The sequence below is a fragment of the Gracilinanus agilis genome, chromosome 2 (genome assembly GCF_016433145.1).
Source record: "Gracilinanus agilis isolate LMUSP501 chromosome 2, AgileGrace, whole genome shotgun sequence".
NCBI lineage: Eukaryota > Metazoa > Chordata > Mammalia > Didelphimorphia > Didelphidae > Gracilinanus > Gracilinanus agilis.
In genome coordinates, this window is record NC_058131.1 from 189,930,196 (window position 1) to 189,951,924 (window position 21,729).

At 33.8% G+C, this 21,729-nt stretch overlaps 1 protein-coding gene across 1 annotated transcript in view; it reads left to right on the forward strand.

The window, feature by feature from the left end:
• Nucleotides 1-21,729, forward strand: part of CSMD1 (CUB and Sushi multiple domains 1) — a 2,120,031-nt gene that overhangs the window by 1,533,554 nt on the left and 564,748 nt on the right. The window contains exons 18-19 of the mRNA XM_044659558.1: nt 5,146-5,333; nt 13,496-13,684. Coding sequence (XP_044515493.1) covers nt 5,146-5,333; nt 13,496-13,684 — 377 coding nt within the window. The remainder of the gene's footprint in view (nt 1-5,145; nt 5,334-13,495; nt 13,685-21,729) is intronic.

The following is a 21,729-nucleotide window of genomic DNA, read 5'->3' on the forward strand; positions in this document are numbered from 1 at the left end:
AGACTCTGTTTCTCTAAATGACTCCTAATAGCCTCTTGGAGGGATCAAGTTGTTTTTGGATTAACCTACCTGCTGGTACCAGAGCTTTTCGGGGCTCAGGTGATCAGAACCAAACACAAAGACTGCCTCAGTCTGGATTGGTCACATAGGGAATCCAGATAACAGGCCCTAAATTTGATCCTATTTCTCCACTGGCATTTCTACATCCAACGGCTCTCAACACTTTGTTAAAAGATAGGAGTTTCAATGGGAAGATTATAATAGAACATGACTGTAGTAGAAAAACAAAGGACATTTATAAATTTTTAAAAGACATTTGGACTTTGGTTCTCTTATTATTCTCTGGGATACTATGTTCCAGCACATGATCATAATATTTTCGTTTTATTTTTGTTGTTGACTTAATCATTAACGAGCACCAACATTTTAGCATAAAAAGTGAACAAAATAATTTTATAAGAAATTGTGAAATTTTATTCCACACCATTTAAAATAAAGCATATATACATATGTACATATATACACATCTATTATCTTTATGCATATGCATATATATACTTCTGTACTGAAATTCAATATATATATATATATATTTATATAGGCATATAGGAATATATACATTATTTCACAATGTTGATTTGTTTTCTTGACTAGACACAATAATTTTCTAATGTTTTTTACTAATTAATGTAATATAGAACTATTTTTCATGAAATGTCATTGTAGTCTACAAAATATAATGTCAGTAATCAATAAAATTTCATTTAATCCCTGCTTTGTGAGAGGTGCTTAAAACGCTGGAAATATAAAGTTAGTAAAAAAAAAAAAAGAAAGATAGACCCTGCCTTCAAGTAGCTTATAATCTGATGGGGAAAGATAATGTACAAAAGGAAGCTGAAAGGGAGGAGAGGAGGAGAAGGTGCCCAAGGAGGGGACATGGTGGAAAAGTTCAAAGTAGTACAATATCAAAATAGCTGTTGGGAAATGGGAAGAAGCCAGGGCTACCTCCTTAAATGGAGGCTTTGGATATTTTTCCAAATATCTAAAATTTGGATGTTTTCTAAATAGAGAAAATAGGTTTCTCTGTTCTAGGAACAGTGAAAAGAAAAATTAAAAAATGCCAATTATATTTCCAACAGCTCATCAGATTAAATAATTTGGTAAAAATCAAATGATCATATTCTAGGTCAATAATTAATTTTGCTCAATTTATTTTACATTTAATAAAGACGCATTTCCTTTTCTTCTAGTCTCTTTTTTTCTTAAGTAAAATGTTTTCCCTTACATAACTGAATCTTTTCCAAGATACTCCTCCCATGTGTCAGCCTTCAAAAGCAACATGCACTCTTCAATAAGGTGCTATTCATAGTCTCATTATAAGGGACTTGTAGAAGGAAGCATTAAATCACACCTCAAACCATGCTGTACTGTGCTTACAAGGAGGTCATATCAAAGTACAGAAATCTATTTTCACTCAAATAATTTTAAATCATATATAAAGGTCTTTGTAGAATTATATGTCTTAAGATACCAAACAATGAAAATAATTCAGATTTTCTGGTTCTGAATATTATCCAGTGGATCTGCCAACTGAGCTGAGAAAAGTATTTGAAATGTAACCTTGGTAATGGTTTGCAATAAAAAGGGAGAAGTAGAATCTGAAAATATTAGAGTGAGGATAACCAGCAGATACTCATTTCATGCTTAGTCATCCCTCAAGAACTAGAACTCAGCAACCTAAGAAGTATTGTGTCTTTAGAGCAAATATTAAAAGACAAAAACACAAAGTTGGCATCTTTCTGTTACCAAATGTTACCATCTGTGACCTGGTTAGAGCTCAGCCATATGGTACTAAAAGTATTTTTTCCCTCCATGCCACAATAACAAAGGTCAGGGCACTAGTCTAGGAAAATGAAAAAATATATCTATGTATGCACTAAAAAAGTTTGTAATTGGCTGGCTAGATACCTGAGCACCTTTATTCTAAAGAGCCTAAGAGCACTAATGTCCTGTGAGACTTTCAATCAGCTTGACTCATTTTTGGCTTTAGATCTACCAATATTCCTTCTCAGGATTTAGACTGGAAAGACTTTAGAAGGTTAATGCAGTAAAGCTTTTGAAGAATTCTTGTGTGAATTTAGGCAAATCTCTTAAGCTCCTCAGGCCTCAGTTTCCTCATTAGTGTAATTAGGGGATTGACTTAATGATCCTTAATGACCTTTCCAGCTCTAGTTCTGTGATCCTACTATTTTCTTGGTTAAGACACTGAATGAGTCATGTTCTTATGATAGAATAAGTTACTCCCAGAGAATAAGTTAGGCTTTTTCGGAAGCTGTGTTAGCTCTTCAAGGACTAAAACATCCCATTTATAAAATTGCCTCATTGCCCTTGAATGGTGCCTTCATTGCCTGGGATGTTGCCCAAGTGGCCAGAACTTTATATAAAAATTATATTGCACTAGATTTTCTTGATGTGTTAGTTATTTCTTGGAAGAAAAGTGAAGCACTTAAGGAAGTCACTATTGGAACATCTTGTAATCTCTGAAATACTTGTTTATTAAATGACATTCTAGTGCCCTGAAAGATTTAATGCAACTTTTGAAGACTCTGAAGCCACCTTTTTTTTTCTTTATGAAAGATTTGATTTTTTGAAGTTGTCATAAACTCTGAAACTCTGACCTCCTTAAAGATGTGCAGTTTTTAAGTTGCTCATGATCATGGTAAATGAATGACTATGTAATGAAAGTGTTAAAATTTATAACATGCTAGCCCACATTCACATCTTTAGGAGGTACTCTTGAAGCATTCTTGAGTAGGTTCAATTGTATTTATTCTTATCTTTTATAGCTAAAATAACTGTTATGTATTAATATTTTAGCCTTTTAGATGTTTCAGTCTTAGATTGGAAGTGAGATACTTAAGTGTTCTTTTTTTTAATTAAACATTTGTTTTATTTGTAGAAATCCAACCAAGGACATAAATATGCAATAATAATAAAGCTTAGAATTTTTTTAATTGACATAACAGAACTTCAAATTTCCCCTATGAAAACTAATGTCTGTGCCCTTTCTTACTTTCCTCCTTTTTCTTCTCTCCTTCTTATTAAAGGAGAAATTATTTTTTTACAGATGACTGTAGTGGTTTATACTATACTTTGTCAATTATTTGATTTACATTCAAGGGGAAATATGTTCTTTCTTCCTCTGTAGTGACTACTTAGTTTCTCTTGAATTGTCTTCAAAATAGTTACAATTAAACTCTACCCTGACAATATTGAATCATGAAAACATAAATGTTTTACAGAGCAGACAAAGCACAATGCTAATTGCTAAGGAGACAGAAAGTTTAGATAGCACAACATTTGCTCTCAATGAGGCTTACACTTCATTGCAGGACACCTAAGAGTTGAACCTTGCCAACTTCCTCATTTATAAATAAGGCAATGGAGGTCCTGAAAGATTAAATGACTTCCCCATCTTGCAATACTGCAAAAGGACTTGAGGAATGGCAAAATGATATATTATGAGATGTCTGAGAGAAAAGGCCATTATCAAATGTCTATTAAGGAATGCTTCCTGGAGAAGATGAGTGAATCATGCAACAATAGTGAGAGATCAATAGCACACCATCTGTGCTCTCTTGGTATATAAGCAATATCAAGAGATTGAGAAGGAAAACTTCTCCAGAAGGTGATGTGGACTTCCAACAGTAGACTTCTAGGATGACATATACAAGACTCATGAAAGGAGAAGTATGAATAGACTGTCATCTGCATCATCAGAGATTCATCAAAGGACTGACATTTAAATATGATTATTCCCTTTTTAAACAATATTTAGGCTTTCATTTTAATAAAGTTGGACTTTGAAATGAAAATATAACAGGAAATACAATATAGATACATATTTAAGTGTGTATATATGTATTTATATTTCAGTGTATTCAGATAGGTACACATGAATCTGGATGTATATTTTATATTTTTACATTATCTCATTTATTATAATTGAAGTATGTTTTCATTCATTTCACTGTATATGTGAGTATATATGCATAAGGTCATTCATAGTTGCAATTCTTTTTATTTTTTTTGAAAGAGTCTTTTTGTTCACATTGAGATTTTTCTCTCATATTTTTTGTACCCTTTTTCTTTGTTCTTTAGTCATTGATGTTTAGATTTCCCATTTCTTATTTGCTTCTTCTCTCCAACTTCCTTATCTACTTTATTGTTCTAAAAGTACTTTTTACACTTATTGAATTATGTTTCATTTGACAATTGGAGAAATGTAAGCTAAAGAAAAGTGGGTAAGTTACTTGTTTGCTTAAGGTACCATTAACAATTAATGGCAAAGTTGATATCAGAATAGGAATTTGATTATTTTGATTATTAACTATTATGTACTAGTTTATAGAAACAACCAAAATTAAATAAAGCACATTTTCTATTATCATAAAAAATTACATAAAGCTTTAAAATCTAAAAAGTACTTCCCTCAAAAGGACTTTCTGGAATAGTTGGCACAAATATTATAATTCTCACTTTGCAAATGAGGAAAAAGAAAATCAGAAAGATTGACTCTCTGAGTCAACAGTTCTTGAGACTCTTGGGTCACCTAGGTGACTTGGCTCAAGGTCATACAACCTAGATGTAGCAAATTTTATGAGATGATGCATACTCTAGTGGAGGGATATACAGGGGAAAGCCTGATTTTAGCTCCACCATTCCTTCCCTCTATATTCCTATGCATCATTCTGTCTATTATAGTAGATGCTCAAATAGCTCTTCCCACTCTACCACCATACTTCTAGGAGACCATGATTTTTTTCATATATATTACATATCTGCATATCTACATTCTTTTATGAATTATGTTTTCCAACTTATGTACAAGTTTCATAAGATAATAGGACTTAGAATTGAAGAGAATCTTAGTTATCATCCCATCTCCTTTATTTGCAGAGAAGTAAATTAAATGCCACAGAAGTAAAGGAGCTTGCCCAAGGTCACTTTCCAGTCAGACCTAGAACCCAGGACTCCTGACTCCTGGTCCAGAGAACTTTCCCTATATCATACTTTTTCATTATCTTACCATTGTCATTACCAAGATTCTCTACTCCTCACTGAAATTTGTTTTCACATTTTCAGATTTCAGACAGAAGTCAATTATGATACCTTAGAAGTTCGAGATGGACCAGCTAATTCATCACCCCTCATAGGAGAATATCATGGAACCCAAGCACCACAGTTCCTCATCAGTACTGGCAACTACATGTATCTACTATTCACAACTGACAATAGCCGTTCAAGTGTTGGATTTCTCATTCACTATGAAAGTAAGTCTGTTTTTAGTTTTTATTTTTCCTGACTTAATTTGTATCTCTGAAATGATGACAAAGAAATAGAGGCTAAACCATTGTTTTTGTGGGATTTTTTGCCTATATAGAGAGTTAGTTATGGAGATCTACTAGTATTCTACTTCTGAGCTAAAGCCAAATGATTATCCATGGATCATAGAATTTTAGATCTGAAAGGAAATTCAGAAACTATATAGTCCAATCCATTCCTGAAAAAAAAATCTTTTCTAAACCATTTGTAACACCACACAATCAACCAGTCTTGCTTACAAACCAAAAAGAGGTTAGATGACTTGTCCAAAGTCACATAGCTAGTAAATGTCTGAGACATGAAATCAAACATACGTCTTTCTGACTCTAAGTGTAGCATCACATAGCTACCTCACCTCAATGATTTAGTCTAAGAAGTACTATTAAAAGCAATTAGGTCAAATCTTCTTTTTTATAAATGACAAAAGTGAGGCTCACAGAAGTTATGACTTGTCTATTATCACAGAGCCAGTAAATATGAGAAGTAGCGTTTGAATGAACAGAGTGCTGATCTCCAGTCCACACTCTATTTAGTACAGCAAACTCCTATCAGTTTGCCATCCTGTTTGCCCTCTAGACATAGATTTATAAGAAAATATTTGTTGAGTACAGGAATGACATATTAAGCTTTCCATTTTTTATAGTCCTTATTTATTTGAAGAGCTAAAGGAGATGTTCAAAATATCCTAAAATGAAAATAGACTGTATACTCTATTCATGAACCACCTTAACTAAATTATGGGCCATGAGGTATCGGTTGACATTTCATTGATGAATTTTTTGGCCAAGACAACCCATGAAATAGATAATAGATTAAAAAGGATAAAGGGACATATATATTTACATATATGCATATCACAAAAATATATATTCACATATATGTGAAAATATATGTTCATATATAAACATAAAATTGGGGAAGACTTCAAGGCTAATTAGTAATTAACTAGAAATTTTTCATATTAGAATAAATGAGTTAATAAATGCATGCTATATATCTACAAAGTACTATGAGAATCATTTGGTTGGTTGTCATTTGTCATTCCCTATTCCCAGAACCAAGTTAAATTTAATTCTAATATGTAATACATTTTACATTTTAAAGAATCCTGTATGTGTTATCATATTTCATTACTGTTCTAATATGTTTATGCAATTAAACTTAGGAACTCCCCAGAAGATTCATCTTCCAAACTCCTTAACAAGGCATCATGGGCTACTAAAATGTGTTTCCTTTTTCAGTGATTCTACCTTATCTGTTCCTACACTCACTCATGTATTCTGTACTTCAAAAAATTCCTACCTATCCAAACTATACTAATCACTGGGTGTTGAGTCAGAGAAGCTATATATAAATATTGACTCTAATATTATTATTACCTGCATTTCCAACAGTAAATCATTTAATCCCTTTTTGGTTAATTTTTTCGATTTGTAAAAAAAAAGTCTATTCCTCTGATTTTGAAGTTATCTTTAATTTTTCTCACCTTTTCTCATTCCTTTATTAACATATTATGAAGTTAAAATTAAATTCTTATGCTTCTTTATTCTTCCTTGTTGACAACCCACACATGACCTATCATCAATACCATTCCCTCAATTAAGTCCTAATTGATTCCACCAGAAGGAAATGCCCAACTTTTCATCTGAATTACTAGCTCTTTGTACTCCTCAAATGTATCTATCATAGTCTACTTAGTTTCATATTTCAATCACAAGTATTTTAAAAAGCCTTTACTATGTTCTAAGTATCTGTGTAATTACCTTCTTACTAATTTCTAGTCTCTTCACCCTTAATTGATTGTAGAAGTCCCCTAACAAGCTAAAGTACATAAATAAAAGAAAGAAGAAAATAAGGAAAAGAAAAGGTAATGTGAAAGGGTCTTGGAAGGAAAAGGCAGAAGAGATTTATGTTAAAAGAGATGTCACCAATCTTCCTCTTAAGTGAAAATGTTATTTTCATAATTAGATTTTGAGAGTAGAAAAGGATCTCAGTAGCCATTGAATACCTGAAAGGATTCCGCTCTATTACATCGCCAATAAGTGGTTTTCTAAGTTATTATTTGAAGATTTCTAAGGAGGGGGAAGCCATTATCTCTCAAGACAACCTATTTCTCCTTTGACTAATTCATAGTATTAGGAACTTTTTCTTGACAGTGAAAGACCTTCTTTGGGAAAAACTGAGTTTCTATTTGGAATTAATTCTAGTCTGCTGAAATGTAAAGATCTAATAACTTAATGTTACTTGTTAGAGTTCCCAAAAAAGTAGCAAAATTATTTGGGATTGATATTAATTTGTCCCCCTGGGGCATTGGGTCCTAATGAGAAGTCAGTTGCTGATCAGGTAAGCAAAAGAGAAAATCTATCCACTGACTAATCAAACCCTTAAATAATCATAAAGCATCAATATTACTAGCCAATGACTTTCTTTTAAAATTTTTTTCCATCTCTTCTATATTATAGTAACTGACTTGGTAAGTGTTTTGAGTGGTTTCTGTCTTAGAAACTGATTTTATAAATCCAGATAAATTGATAGAGAAAAGAAAAGTATCTAGGGAAATCTAACTTTGCCCCCTAATTAGTACTAAATTGGGCATACCTTACTGCATTAGGTTGATGTGCCTAAAGAATCCACAGGCTTTAGCTTGCATGATGAGTTTAAATTGCTTTTGTTTGGTTGACTGAATCCAATGGGTCAATCATGCAGGCAGTCTTCTGCCCCAGATCCTCTAATTATGGGCATTCTGCCCTGAATAGACATTAAAGATCCTCATAGGTTTCAGATATATATAATGTCTTCCATAGTTTATATGATATTACCAGATTTACATGGAAAATATTTTTAAAAGATGTTGAAATTTAAAAAACCAAAATTATATGAAAACAATGAAAACTTTCCTCCAAAAATACAAAACACATATTTCAAAGTATTATGTTTCTTAAACTTAATTTAAAATAGAAGGAATTGGGAAAGGAAGTTTCTGTTTTTTTGTGGTTTGTCATTTTTATGTAATAAAATATTTACAAACCTGGAAGCTATAAATCTTTTGTTGTTGTTGAGTTCATTTTTAATAGATTCAGTTTTGCCTTTTGCCTTGAGACAAAAAGGAAAAAAAAATAAACCATAGATTGCAAGTTCTAAGAGACCTCAGAGGCCTATTTCTGTTTATAGACAAGCAACTAAGGCCCATGGAGGTGAATTCACACAGCTGTAAGTCACACAGATAGTATATAACAGAGGTGGAATGTGAACAAAAGTTCTTTGATTTCAGAGCAAAGGCTCTTTCCATGGTATCAGACCCTTGATTTTAGAGGGGAGTAAGCTTATCGGAAATTATTTTCCCCTTGAATGTGATTTTTCACTCTTCCCAGTGTGCTGCTTCTAGTAGATATAGAGATATTAAACTACTAAAGAAAGCATTCTTTACTTTCATGTAGTACTTTTATTAGACCCCTTTTGTACCAGGCACTATGCTAAATGCTGGGGATACAAAACAAACAAAGCAAAGCAAAACAAAACAAATGGGAAAAGACAGTCCCTGGCTTCAAAGAATTTATAGTCTAATGGGAGAAACAACATGCAAATGAACATATAAATAAGTAAGCCACATATAGGATAAATAGGACATCTTTCACAGAGAAAAGGCAATAGAATTAAGAAGGGTGGAGAAGGCTTATAGCACAAGTTAAGATTTTAGTTGAAACTTAAAGGAAGCCCAGGAAGTCAGTAACCTGAGATGAAAAGGAAAAGATTTCCAGGCACACACCAAGGATTGGAGTGTCTTGTTTGTGGAATGGCCAAGAAGGCTGTTTCGAAGAGAATATGATGGGGAATAAGGTGTAAGAATATTGAAAAGAAGGGTAAGAGAAAAAAAAGATTTTTTTAAATACCAGAAAGGAATAAGGGAGCTAAGTTATGAAAAGATTTGAATGCCAAACAGACCATTTGTATTTGATTCTGGATATAATAGGAATCTCTTAGAGTTTGGGGGCTTGGGTTGACATGAGATGATCCATCAGACATACACTTTAGGAAAATCACTTTGGTGACTGAATGGAGTTGAAATTACTTGAGGTAGGAAGACTCACTTTCAGACTATTAAAATATAGTCTAGTTATGAAGTGAGGGATTGAGGCAGGAGGGTGAGAGAGAGTCCAGAATGTCTCCAGTTTTGTTAGTCTAAGAACATAGTAACTTTGGATAGAACAGTTTCTATGGAATGATGAGTGGAAGCCAAATTATCAGAGGTTAGTATAAGAGAGAGAAGACAGAAAGATGAAGCACCTATCATAGATGAGTTTTTTTGAAGAGTTTAGCTACAACGAGCAGAAGAGATATGAGGTGATAATTAGCAAAGATGGAAGAAAATTGAATCCTCAAGTGAGGATTTTTTCAGAATGGGAAAGACATGGACATATGAATAAGTAATAGGGAATGAACCAGAAGACAGGAGAAAATGAAATAAGTGAAAATATGGAGATGATTGGAGGATATGGAATGGAGGAGGTTTGCCTAAAATAATAAATGGAATTGATCTTTGTTATGAGTTAGTTCATCATGTGAGACATGTGTGAAAGAGGAGACTGTAGTGGAAGACATCTGTGTGACAGGAGATGAGAAAGAGGGAGAAGAAGAAGGTAAAGGTAAAAGGTCTCAATAATTTTTGAAAAATATGAGGCAGAGTTCTCGACTAAGAGAATGGAAAGGGGGGAGCCAGGGGAGATTTGAAGAAAGATGACAAGTTTTGGAAGAGGTCTTGTGGAGAGTTAATAAGGAAGGTATAGTAGGATTACCTAATGTTAGTAAAATTCCAGTTTAGGGTGTGGTAGACACAGTCAGAAGAGTTGCATGATATCCTCCATCCTCATTCAGCAAACCATGGTACAAAGCTGAGGCTTGACTGGGAGTATCAGTGATATGTCAGATAATGATTTAAGAGAAGAGAGCAGTGTAAAGTTAAATTGGTAGACAAAGAGTTCAAAATTTGGATGAGATAAAAAATAGAAAGTTCAAGGGAAATTGCCTTAAAGAGAATGCAGGGGTACAAATTTTGGGGGTCACAGTTTGGAAAAAGAATAGAGTTTTATAAGGGAAGTCAGAGTGAGAGGTAAAAAATCAGCAAGTTACAGTTGGATGGGAGTATTTCAAAATTTTTGAACAAAGTGGTGTTACACTTGAGAACGATGGCAAGATCAAGAGTATGACCATTTTTATGTGTGGCTGTGATGGGGTGGAGATGTAGCTCACATTAGTGAGGAGGCTGAGGAACTAGGAACTAAGTAGGGATTTTGTGGGAAAAACAATCTATTTGTAGGAGTCCCCAAGAAAGATGGCAGTGAAACCCCTGCTGAAATTCACTAATCCCTCCGTACCCCTCCCCCTCTGAATCTTCTACAATTCAAAACTCCCTCCTAGGCACGGGATTGGTCCTTATATAGACAAATCCCACTCCTTGAGGTAGGGGGCGTGGTCTCCTCCTAGCACGGGATTGGTCCTTTCAAGACCAATCACACGCCAGGAAGTAAGGAGGCGGCACCCCTGGAGAACTGGGAAATGTAGCTTCCCCAGCCACAACACTTCAAACCCCACAGCAGGAATTGTGGAGAGAAAAATTGTGGACTAAATACCAAATTCATTGAGGAAATAAAGGGAGTGACTGTAAGTCTATAAACTCCCAGGATTTTGATGGGGTGGTAGATATGATTGTATACATAAGGGAAATAGAAATACATCAGCTTTGGAGATAGCTTATTTTGTCAATATACTGGAGGAAATGAGGCACAGATAGAAGAGGATACCCACAAAATATTTACTGGGTTGTGCTTCTAGTAGGAAATAGGTGAATGGAAAGAAAGATGACAGAATTCCCATTTTTCCTATTCTATTTACCTATAAGTAGTGCTTCCAGATAGTGAGAATGGGATTAGACAAGAGCCAGCAATTACTTCATAGTGAATGGAATCTACACAGAAATTGTAATGCCTATCATTTTTATAGTGTTCTAAAGTCAGTAGCCTAGCATTGAACCAACCTCAAAACAAAACAAGTGGATATTTGAATGCAATTGTTCTCTGTTAAGCATTTAATTTGATTTAACCTGTTTTATTAGTCAATAAAATGTCATATATTCCCCCCCAAAAAAGAAAAACAAAACAAAACAAAACAAAACAAAAAAAAAACAAGAAATTCCAGGAGTCTCAAGAATTACACTCGATGAATTCAAAATCCTAAGCCCAGATAATGAAATAAATCATTGAGCACCAAAAGAACCAGCAGATGGAGTTGCTGAGGCACTTCAGGAGCTCTAAAGATCATGGATTACTTAGATTGTTGTAGAGTGACCCTGCTTTACTTAAAAATTTTGTCAACAACTTGGATAAAGTTGTTAAGGCATACTTATCAAATTTACAGATGATTAAAAAACAAGCTGAAAGGAATAGTGAACATACTGAATAACAGAATCAAGATCTGAAAATATTTTGACAAGCTATAATACTGAATCTGTTTTTTTTAATTGTCCTGTCTTTCAGCTCAACAGAAATTACAAACAATCTGTGATTTGCTCATTAATTAGTAACTCCCATCTATCCTCACACAGATATATTTAAATTGCCTTTATATTTAGATATGTAGCATTGCAAAGGAGACAATCCCATTGTTCTTGGAATAAATTAATTCATCAGTAACTCTCTAAGAGTAGTTGGATTATATAAACTGTATGAATTTAGGACATATTATCTAAATCTTCTTTGCAGTAATTTTAAAGATTTTTTTTTCTCATTCCTGTTTGAAGTTCTGGCTTTCAAGTCAATATGCTATTTAGTTGCTCCACCAATACAGTCTTAAAAACTGGAGGTATGATTCCATGGATGTGATATATGTGATGTATACAAATATTCATATATGTTTATATATATACATATGCAAATATGCTGCCTATTTCTTGAAATATTTATTTCTTGATGACTATTGTAAAGTTTCATGTGTAATGGCATTATTTGCTCACAGGATATGAACTAGAATATTTCTACTAAGTGAAGGTTAAAACATTGTGGGGCAAACTTTTAAGAGTATGTGTACTCTAGGTTAAGAAGCTCTTTGTTAGAATGCATTAGGTAGAGTTGACAAAACATCGTTTTTAAAAGTCCTTCCTTACCTTTTGTCTTTGTTTCTCCTGTACTTTGTACGTTATCTTTTATATAAGTAGGTCCTTAATAAATGCTCAATGAATGAATTATAAACATTATTTACTTATTTTATAAATATTTTAATTTTTTTCCCAAATTCCTTTCTTCTTTCTGACATATTTTCTCAAAAAGGAAAAGGGAAAGGACAAGATAAAGAAAATAAGCTTCATAATGAAAACAGAATAAATTATTGGATAAAAAAACCTCTTATGATTTCATATTCTCTAAAATGAATAATGTAGTCTTTGGCTCAGAGTCGAATATAAGAAATATAATGTTTATTGATTGTTTGATTAAATAAAATATGAGGCATCAGCACATAGTTAACTGAATGTTACTGGCAAATGACACATGATGAAGACATTAAGGAGAAAAATATAATTTCTGAGTATGAAGGGTTTGGAAATAATGATTTTTAAGGTCCCTTCCTATTCTAAATCCACGATCCTATGATTCTTTATGAAAATCTATGGATTTGAAAAAAATTAAGATAATTAGCATGTTTTCAGAGTACACAATTTCATTTTAGCAATATCATGTTCTTAGAAAATCTTTGAACTCATTGCCTCACTGTTATGACATTCCTGAGAGTCCTAAATAAATGATATTATCATTCAGCTTTAGTCTGTAACTTCTAAGTAATTTTCTGCAGACTTCCACTATTTCTTTAACAATCTGTCATATATTTCACAGTGATGCACCTTGCTCGGATATTGCAAGAGTTAATGAGATTTATGCAGTAAAAACATTGGGTTTCTTGGCAAACAATGTTATATGAACAGGTGATCAGGTTAACAGTTTTTCCTAGAATATGGAGAGATCTTAGATATATTTTCTATGGGTCAGAGCATTTCACTCTTCATATCAGAAAGTTAGCTTGCTCTTCCCCAGCCTGTCTTTAATTCATTTTTATTTTATTTTAGGTGTAACACTGGAATCAGATTCCTGTCTTGATCCAGGGATCCCTGTGAATGGTCATCGCCACGGTAATAATTTTGGCATCAGGTCTACAGTGACTTTCAGCTGTGATCCAGGATATACCTTAAGTGATGAGGAGCCACTTGTATGTGAAAGGAACCATCAGTGGAATCATGCATTGCCAAGTTGTGATGGTGTGTAAAGCTTGACAATAAAGAGAAAGAAAAAAATTTAATCCATAGAATTCTCTGAAAGAATAGAGATAGGGACTAGAATAGGCTTGAACCTATTATTTTACTAGCATAAGAAACTTTCATTTGAAGAAACTGCCTCTCCTAGTGCAAGTTAGTACATTCTCTTATAGTCTTAGAGAGCTAGTTAGACCACTAAGCAATTAAGTGGCTTGTCCAGGATCATATAGCCAGTATGTTTCAGAGGCAAAATTTGAGCACACCTATTCGTGGCTTAAGGATATTTCTCTATCCACTCTGCTATGCTAAGTTGGGATGCATTCGGTTATTTAGTACTTTAACAAAAATGTTTGCTCATGTATATGCACTTGCCTTATGTTTTTTTTCCCTTAATAGCTATTCACACTGTAAAATGTTAAATCATACTTTTTAAATAGAGATTTTCTATGACACAATAGGCATAAGAACACTAGGAAAGAATGCAAAGGGTTGGACGACTTGGCTTGGAATCTTAGCACCCTTACTTATGGACCTTGGGCAAGTGGGGAGATAAAACATCTGTGTAATACCATAGAAGTTGTGAAGAAATATGGAATTAATTTAGGGGTAGAAAGGGATTGATTTCTCAGTTTCTGTAGTGGACTAAAACTTGAAATTAAAAATAAAATAAAATAATCCCTAAGGCCATGGCTATAAAAGACCCAGATCATCTAAGTAAATTTTGAAGAAAGTAAAATGTCATCAGTAATTTTACAAACATTAATTGAGGTTTTTTCATCTGGTTATTTTTTTCTATTCCAGGCCAAACATTAAGTTGTTTTAAAAACATCAACATTTATAACTTTGAAAGCTAACGTCTGTAAATGTTAGTAGACACAGTAGCCAAATGACCAAGTGAATTCTTAACTTTCCTTTTGGATATACAAGGGGTGACAGAGAGAATAGCATATCATGGTTAAGTGACTTCTCAAACTACATGCTGATGGTTAAAAGCAGTTGGCATTTTATTGACCAATCAAGAAACATTTATTAACATCCAAATATGTTCCAGACACTGTGTTAGGCCCTGAGAACAGAAAGTCAAAAGTGAAGTAGTCTCTACCCTCAAAGGCTTTACATTCCATTGAAAAACAATATTCACACATAAATACAATTATAAAAATATTTATAAATAAATTTTAAAAACTAAGAGAAAATGTAGGGGTTTTTGTGACGACTGACTTTAATCAGGAGGACCTGGGTTCATGGGACCTTCTGACAAATGCTACTGGGTGTTGGGCCAGTGACTTAACCTCTTAGTTCTTCAGGAAGTTCTTTAAGACTATGAAATTTCCTTCTAGGGAGGTTGTTGTACCAATGAATCACATTTAGGGTCCCAGAAATTTTAAGTAAAAAATACATACTCTCTCTTTTCATCTCAAGTGATTAATATAGCAAAAGCATAATTTTACAAGTTAATAATATGGACTTTTCTCCCTTAATTTATGTGAAATCTGATCTTAATCTACTTTATCACATCAAAACTTTACAATAAATGAAATTGTTAATATGGCACATTTTCTCCAAACATTGGTGATCTATGGAATCCTTCTGGTTTTCTTTGTTATTTTGAAGTTTACATGGAATATTTTTTTACTCCTGAAAAAAACTAAAATGGAAACAGCCTTTTAATAGCTGTGGAAATAACAAGTCTTCCTCTCCAGGCATGAATGTATTATAAAGATTGCTTCTCTGAGACATTCAATTCTCTCCCCTTTTTCACCTTCTCATTGGGAATGCGCAGACAAAACACCTGCTGAGGCAGAAAGTCACAGTTATTTTGATCTTAGCCTTTTCCTGAAGAATTGTGAAGAAGGAAAACTCAGGTTATTCTGATGGTAATTTAGAGGAGGTGCTAAGGGAAAAAAAAAAGAAAAAGCACTTTTAACTTGGGTAACATCTGAGAGTCATCACATTATGTCACCATTTAATACATTTTTGTAATGGCCTGAAAAAGCAAATGATATGCCATTCTAAAACCCTGATTTTGAGTAGTCCATCCTAAATCTGCCGATGTAATACCTAAGTGGTCCTGTCAGGCAAGGTTAACAGTTTTAATTATGCCACTTCAATAACCCTTCTTGGTTTTTCTTTCTGTATGGAACAGTGGAAAGTATTTTGCCGTTTGAGTTAGAGGTCTTGGGTTCAAATCCAGACTCTGCCACTATTACCTTTGTGACCTTAGTCAAATCAATTAAACTCCCTTGGCATTAGATTACTCAGCTATGAAATGAAAGATTTGGGCTAGATGGCCCAAAAAATCCCTTCCAGCTCCAAATCTATGATCTGTGATCTATGAATATATCTTGACCTTAGAGTTGGGGCCATAATGTTTAGGAATGAGTTATTTGCCATTTAATATGTGGTATATTATTGTTATCTTCTTAGAAATACTTTTTAGGTAAATATGACATTTTATTTCTTTATATGTTGATGGCAGCCATCAGAATCTTAGACATATATATTAGGTGTTCCATATTTTCAGTCTACCTACTACAGTCAACTTTTAAGAATTTATCAAAAAGTTGACTGTAAACAAATGATTCAACAATGACCATGACTATATAACTCACTAAGAGGCAACCCACTGTAACAGAGTACAGAACTTGACATAGGAAAGACTTGGTTTCAAATCATGCCTCTGACACTTAACATGACACTAAGCAAGTCATTTAATCTTTCTAGGCCCAAGTTAAAGATGGAAGTGTCTACTTCATAGAGTGGTTATAAGACAAAGAATGGAACTAAAGTTGTAAGACATTTTGCAAGCTTTAAAATACTATAAAAAGTCTACTGTGATGATTTATCTTGTCTGTATCTTTTTTGCACATAATTGTTGGTACCTATGTATACCATAACATCCTTGAAAGCACAGACTATTTTATGCCTTTTTTAAAATTCCTAGTACATAACAAAGTGTCTGATACAAAAGGAGCACTTAATCCTTATTTGTTGATTCACATTTCTTTTATCATTCCAATGTAAAATAATTAGTAAACCAATGTGATTTAAATTATTTAACTAACATTTGCAGCAACTATAACATGCTAACAAAGGAAAAGTTTAGAAACCAGCATCCTAGATAACTTTTTCTCAAAAGAAATCTGCATTCTTATTGAAGAAAAAACTATTAATACATAAATTCTAAGGTCAAGTCTGCCAGAAACAATTTTATTTCATTTGCTATTTTTCTAAATATAAGTATTTCTAGCTTTGAGAGATAAGTACACCAACTGAAATACTCCTGCCCACCTTCATGCCCTTGGACATATCTTCCTACACCATGACAATTTGAAGTTACCATTTATAAGAATCTTGAACAAGGAAAAGGTCAACATGGTAAAAGAGATTTTTTGGTAAATATTCTATAACAATAGTCACCTAAATCTTCAACTAGGACTACCCAGTTCATTCCTTAACTACTCCCTTAAAGGACTGAATATACTTAATTATAGAGGAGATAAATTAAGTCACTACTTTTAATCCTGGTTGTCTGAACCTTAGCCTTTGTTCTGACCTTTTAAATATTTTCCATAAAATGAAAAGTATAAGGATTTTAAACTGAAGAAAATATTACTTCTTAATATTTTCACTTGAACTTCCATGTTGTAAAACAATTAGACACTAATAGTCAAATAATATTTGAATTGGAAAGAACCTTAGGAAAAAATCTAGACTGATCCCCTTTTTATTTGGAAGAGGAACCAGAAAAAAAAAGTTACCAAAAAGTAGCCAAATTATTTAATGGCAAGAATAGGACTAGAACTCAGGATTTCTGATGTCAGTGGCCTTTTACCATAGATACAGAAAGATTCTCAAAGTCCTGAGAGGAGATCAGTGCTATAGAGTCAATATTTGAAGATTCCAGCATACAGATCCCAAGGAAAAGTCTGTGGGCAGGACAATCCAATTTATACACTTTTCTTGTGTGATAACTATTATGAGAGGATACAATTGTGCTAGGCTCCTGGAATGAAAAGAAGACTTAAGCTTCTTCTACTTAATTCCATGGGACAAAATTATCCTAGGAACAAAAGAAGAAACTTGTAAAGAGGAAGAATTTGTCCATTCAGAAGAACAATTTTCCAAATTATTAGGGCTTTTCTAAAGTAAAATAGTCTGCTAAGATGATGAATGTCATTTTATATAAGGTAATGTGAAGGCTGGAGGTTATAGAGGAAATTTTCAGGCAAAACATCTAAAACTAGATGTCCTCTATGCTCTTTGCTGGTTCTAAAGGTTTGACACCTCAAAAACAGAGGTGTCAAACTCATTGTCTTGTCTGCAAAACTCCAGAGTGAGGCCTGACCCAGATGAAGTTAATAATTTTCTAAGACAATATGTGGCCATCAGCTATCTATTTCTACTTAAGTTTGGCACCACTAATCCAACCCATCCCTAAATGGCCTAGAATGACTGACCCTGATTAAAAATTATATAGTAAGTGTTGAATCGTGAATATGAACCCAAGACCATTAACTACAAATTCAATATGCTTTCTACTAAACTGGAGGCATCCATTGACTTCTGAGGACTCTACAATTCTTAGGTATTTTAATGCAGGGATGAAGAAAGCATAACCTCTATCTCTTTAGAAAGTTATAACCTAGAAGGAGGGATAATGGCTACTATTGCTAAAATGGAAGGATTTGATCTTGAATATTTGGATAATAATTGCTTCACTTAGGCATCATTGGGCTGCATATGCTTTGCCTTGAGGGCCTCTAGGAAAATTCCTTTAACTCAGTCTAAGCAGGAGTTTCTGTCAATGGTCAGTATTTATTTAACCAGAATGATTATTTAGTCTGAACCTCCTAATATAGCCACACAATGGGTTATTATTCTCTGTGTTTATATAAAAAAATGTGACCTGCATTATTAAATAAGCACCAATTTTAGAAGAATATTCAATTTGAGGGTAAGGTGATTTTTTTTGAACCCTTGTACTTCGGTGTATTGTCTCATAGGTGGAAGATTGGTAAGGGTGGGCAATGGGGGTCAAGTGACTTGCCCAGGGTCACACAGCTGGGAAGTGGCTGAGGCCGGGTTTTGAACCTAGGACCTCCTGTCTCTAGGCCTGACTCTCACTCCACTGAGCTACCCAGCTGCCCCCGAGGGTAAGGTGATTTAAGGAGTGAATAAAAGTACCATATTGATCTTAGGGTTAGCTGCCTTCAGATATAGACAAACCAGACTCTCCATGCACACACATGCTGCAATGAAGGGTGGAAGGAGCTCCACATGTAATTACTTTGAAAATTAACACTAATTAAAGGACATATTCAGATTTTGCATAGCAATTACCTAGTACCTCTGAGATAAAATACAAAATCTTCAGCCTGTAATTTAAAGCCTTGTCCAGGAGAACTCTAAAATACTTTTGTAGTCATATTTCATATTATTCTCCTTTGCATACTTTTCATTCTATTCAAAATGGGCTATTCATTGTCTCCTATTTAAGAACATCTCTATCTTTTGCTTCTATACCATTTCTTTAGTGTTCCTCCATGTTTGGAAGACACTCCTTTATCTCTACCTTATGGAATAAGTTGAGATACTATATTTTTATATATAAAGGGCTTTGCAAATCTTAAAGCACTATAAAATATGACCTATTATACCATTATCATCATTATTAGAAATTCCTACTTCCTTCAAAGAACATCTCAGGTACCATCTTTAACAAAAGTCATTTTCTGGCCACTCCAAATATTGGCATTTCCTCATTCTTAAAAATACCTTCCACTTAATATTACCAGTCTACTTTTTAAATTCCAGTAATACATTGTATGGGCCTTGTGTACACTTGAGAGTACGGAGGATTTCTTTTTTTTTTGCCTCTGTATTCCTATCCATAAGCATATAAGTCCTTTACAAATAGTAGGTCCTAAATAAAGTCTCACTGAATTGAGTAGATGCTGGATTTAGAAAGTCAGAGTCCATCGTCATACATTTCTTGGCCTTTTTTCCTTCTCCTTGCCACTTTCTAAAATTAAGTCTATAGGCTACTTTTCCCTAGAGAGCCTCTGTTGCACAATGAATCTATTCTCTCTCATTAGAAAATCTACAAGTGAGGAAAGTTCAAAATAAATTTGTTATTATTAAAGTTGGGGATTTCACAAGAAGTTAGAATCTACAACAGGAGGCAGGTAAGTGGCCCACTGAATAGAAAGCTGAGTCTGGAGTCAGGAAGATATGAGTTAAAATACAACCTCAGACACTTAGCAATTGTGTGAGTCACATAATCTCTCTTTGTCCTAATCCATTGGAGAAGGAAAAGACAAAGCAATCTATTATCTTTGCGAAGGAAACCCCATGGACAGTGCTCCAAGGGGACAGAGTGAAGAACTAACGAGAAATGCCCCTAAGAATAGTTTCAGTTAGCCAGCTTTGGGTTGTATACAGTAGTTCTGTCTTTCCTACTTTCTCTCTCATAGTCCCTTGATATCAAGTTTATAAACTCCCTTGGCTTTAAGAATAGCAAAAGATAGATCAGCAAAGCAAGCCTGCCTCAAAACATACATTGTTCTCTATTTCATTTGAGAAGATACAAATGATCTGTGGTTTCTTCAGAGTAGGGAAGTTAATCAACAAAGGTTTTAGACCAATCCACTTGTTAGGAAGGTGCCTGAGTGCATAGTGATTCTCTAGTATCCACACCTACTATGTGCTAGAGGTAGAAATTCAATGCAAATCTTCCTTATTCTCTCATAATTTTATACAATTTTGAGGAAAAAACTACCAAGATTTAAAAATCTAGTATTCCCATAGGATTGCCAACTAATTATTAATGATTAATAATTAGTTTGGCCTAGGAACAACTAAAGCTTTGGGAAATCAGAATGGCAATGTGCAGAACTGTCACTACTTTTATGCAGGAAAAAAGGAAAAAGACCTTTGCAGATATCTTTTATTTTCAAATATACTTTTTTTAACTGCCTGAATATCATAACCTTCTCAAAACTGGCTTTTCCCTTAGTCTCCTGGCAAAAATCTCCAGATGCCTTTGGTTCCCCTCCTGTCTTTCTCTATCCTATATGCTTTTTTCCTCTGTGCTAGAGGCTTCTTCTGAATGGGATCTGGGTCAGTGAGAGGAGGTGAATGTTAGGAATAAGAAAGAGAAATTATAGCCGTAAGGATAACAATCACAAAATGTAAGTGTTACTTAAAATTTTTTTCTAGATTTGACTAGTCTGTGCATGAGGAACAAAATTAAGTTCAAATTACATATAAACATATATGTGGCCTCCTAACTGGAATATCCCTAGGAAATGTCCTCATAGAAACCATTGTTTTAATATATAGAATACTGAACTGGGAGTAAAAGTAATAGACCTTTCATTCCTGCTTACCAAAAACCACATCCTTGTAGCCCATTTCCAAACTGATTTAAGAAAACAAATAAATATACACACACAAAAAGAGAGTAGCCGATCCTAGTTGCTTGCCTAATGTACTACACATTTGGAAATGGAGTACCCCTAAAGACCATTTTGCATATAATGTAAAATTAAGTTCATCCCTTTGCATCAATTAGATTAAACATGATACAAATTCCTGAACTCTGCACTGCTATATGGAAAGTCCATTTTAAATGCTGACTATAACATTTTTTCCAGTGTAACTTTTGCCCAGAATGTTACTTAAGCAGTATTTAAAAGACATTATGGTTTTGATAGAATATCAATGGCTTGGAATTTAATATGCCAAGAGTGGGGGTAGACATAGAATAAATATAAGATGTGTTTTGAGTTTCCTGAAGATTTTTTTTGTTTAATCTTAGTTGTAAAGATTGATTATTTAGAAAAAGCTCCAATTACATGTAAATATAATTGTTTACTGTTAGGAAGTAAGCAAGAAAGAAAGAGAGGAAGGAAGGAAAAAAGGAAGGAAGGAAGGAAGGAAGGAAGGAAGGAAGGAAGGAAGGAAGGAAGGAAGGAAGGAAGGAAGGAAGGAAAGAAGGAAGGAAGGGAAGGAGAGAAGGAAAGAAGGAAGGAAGGAAAGAAGGA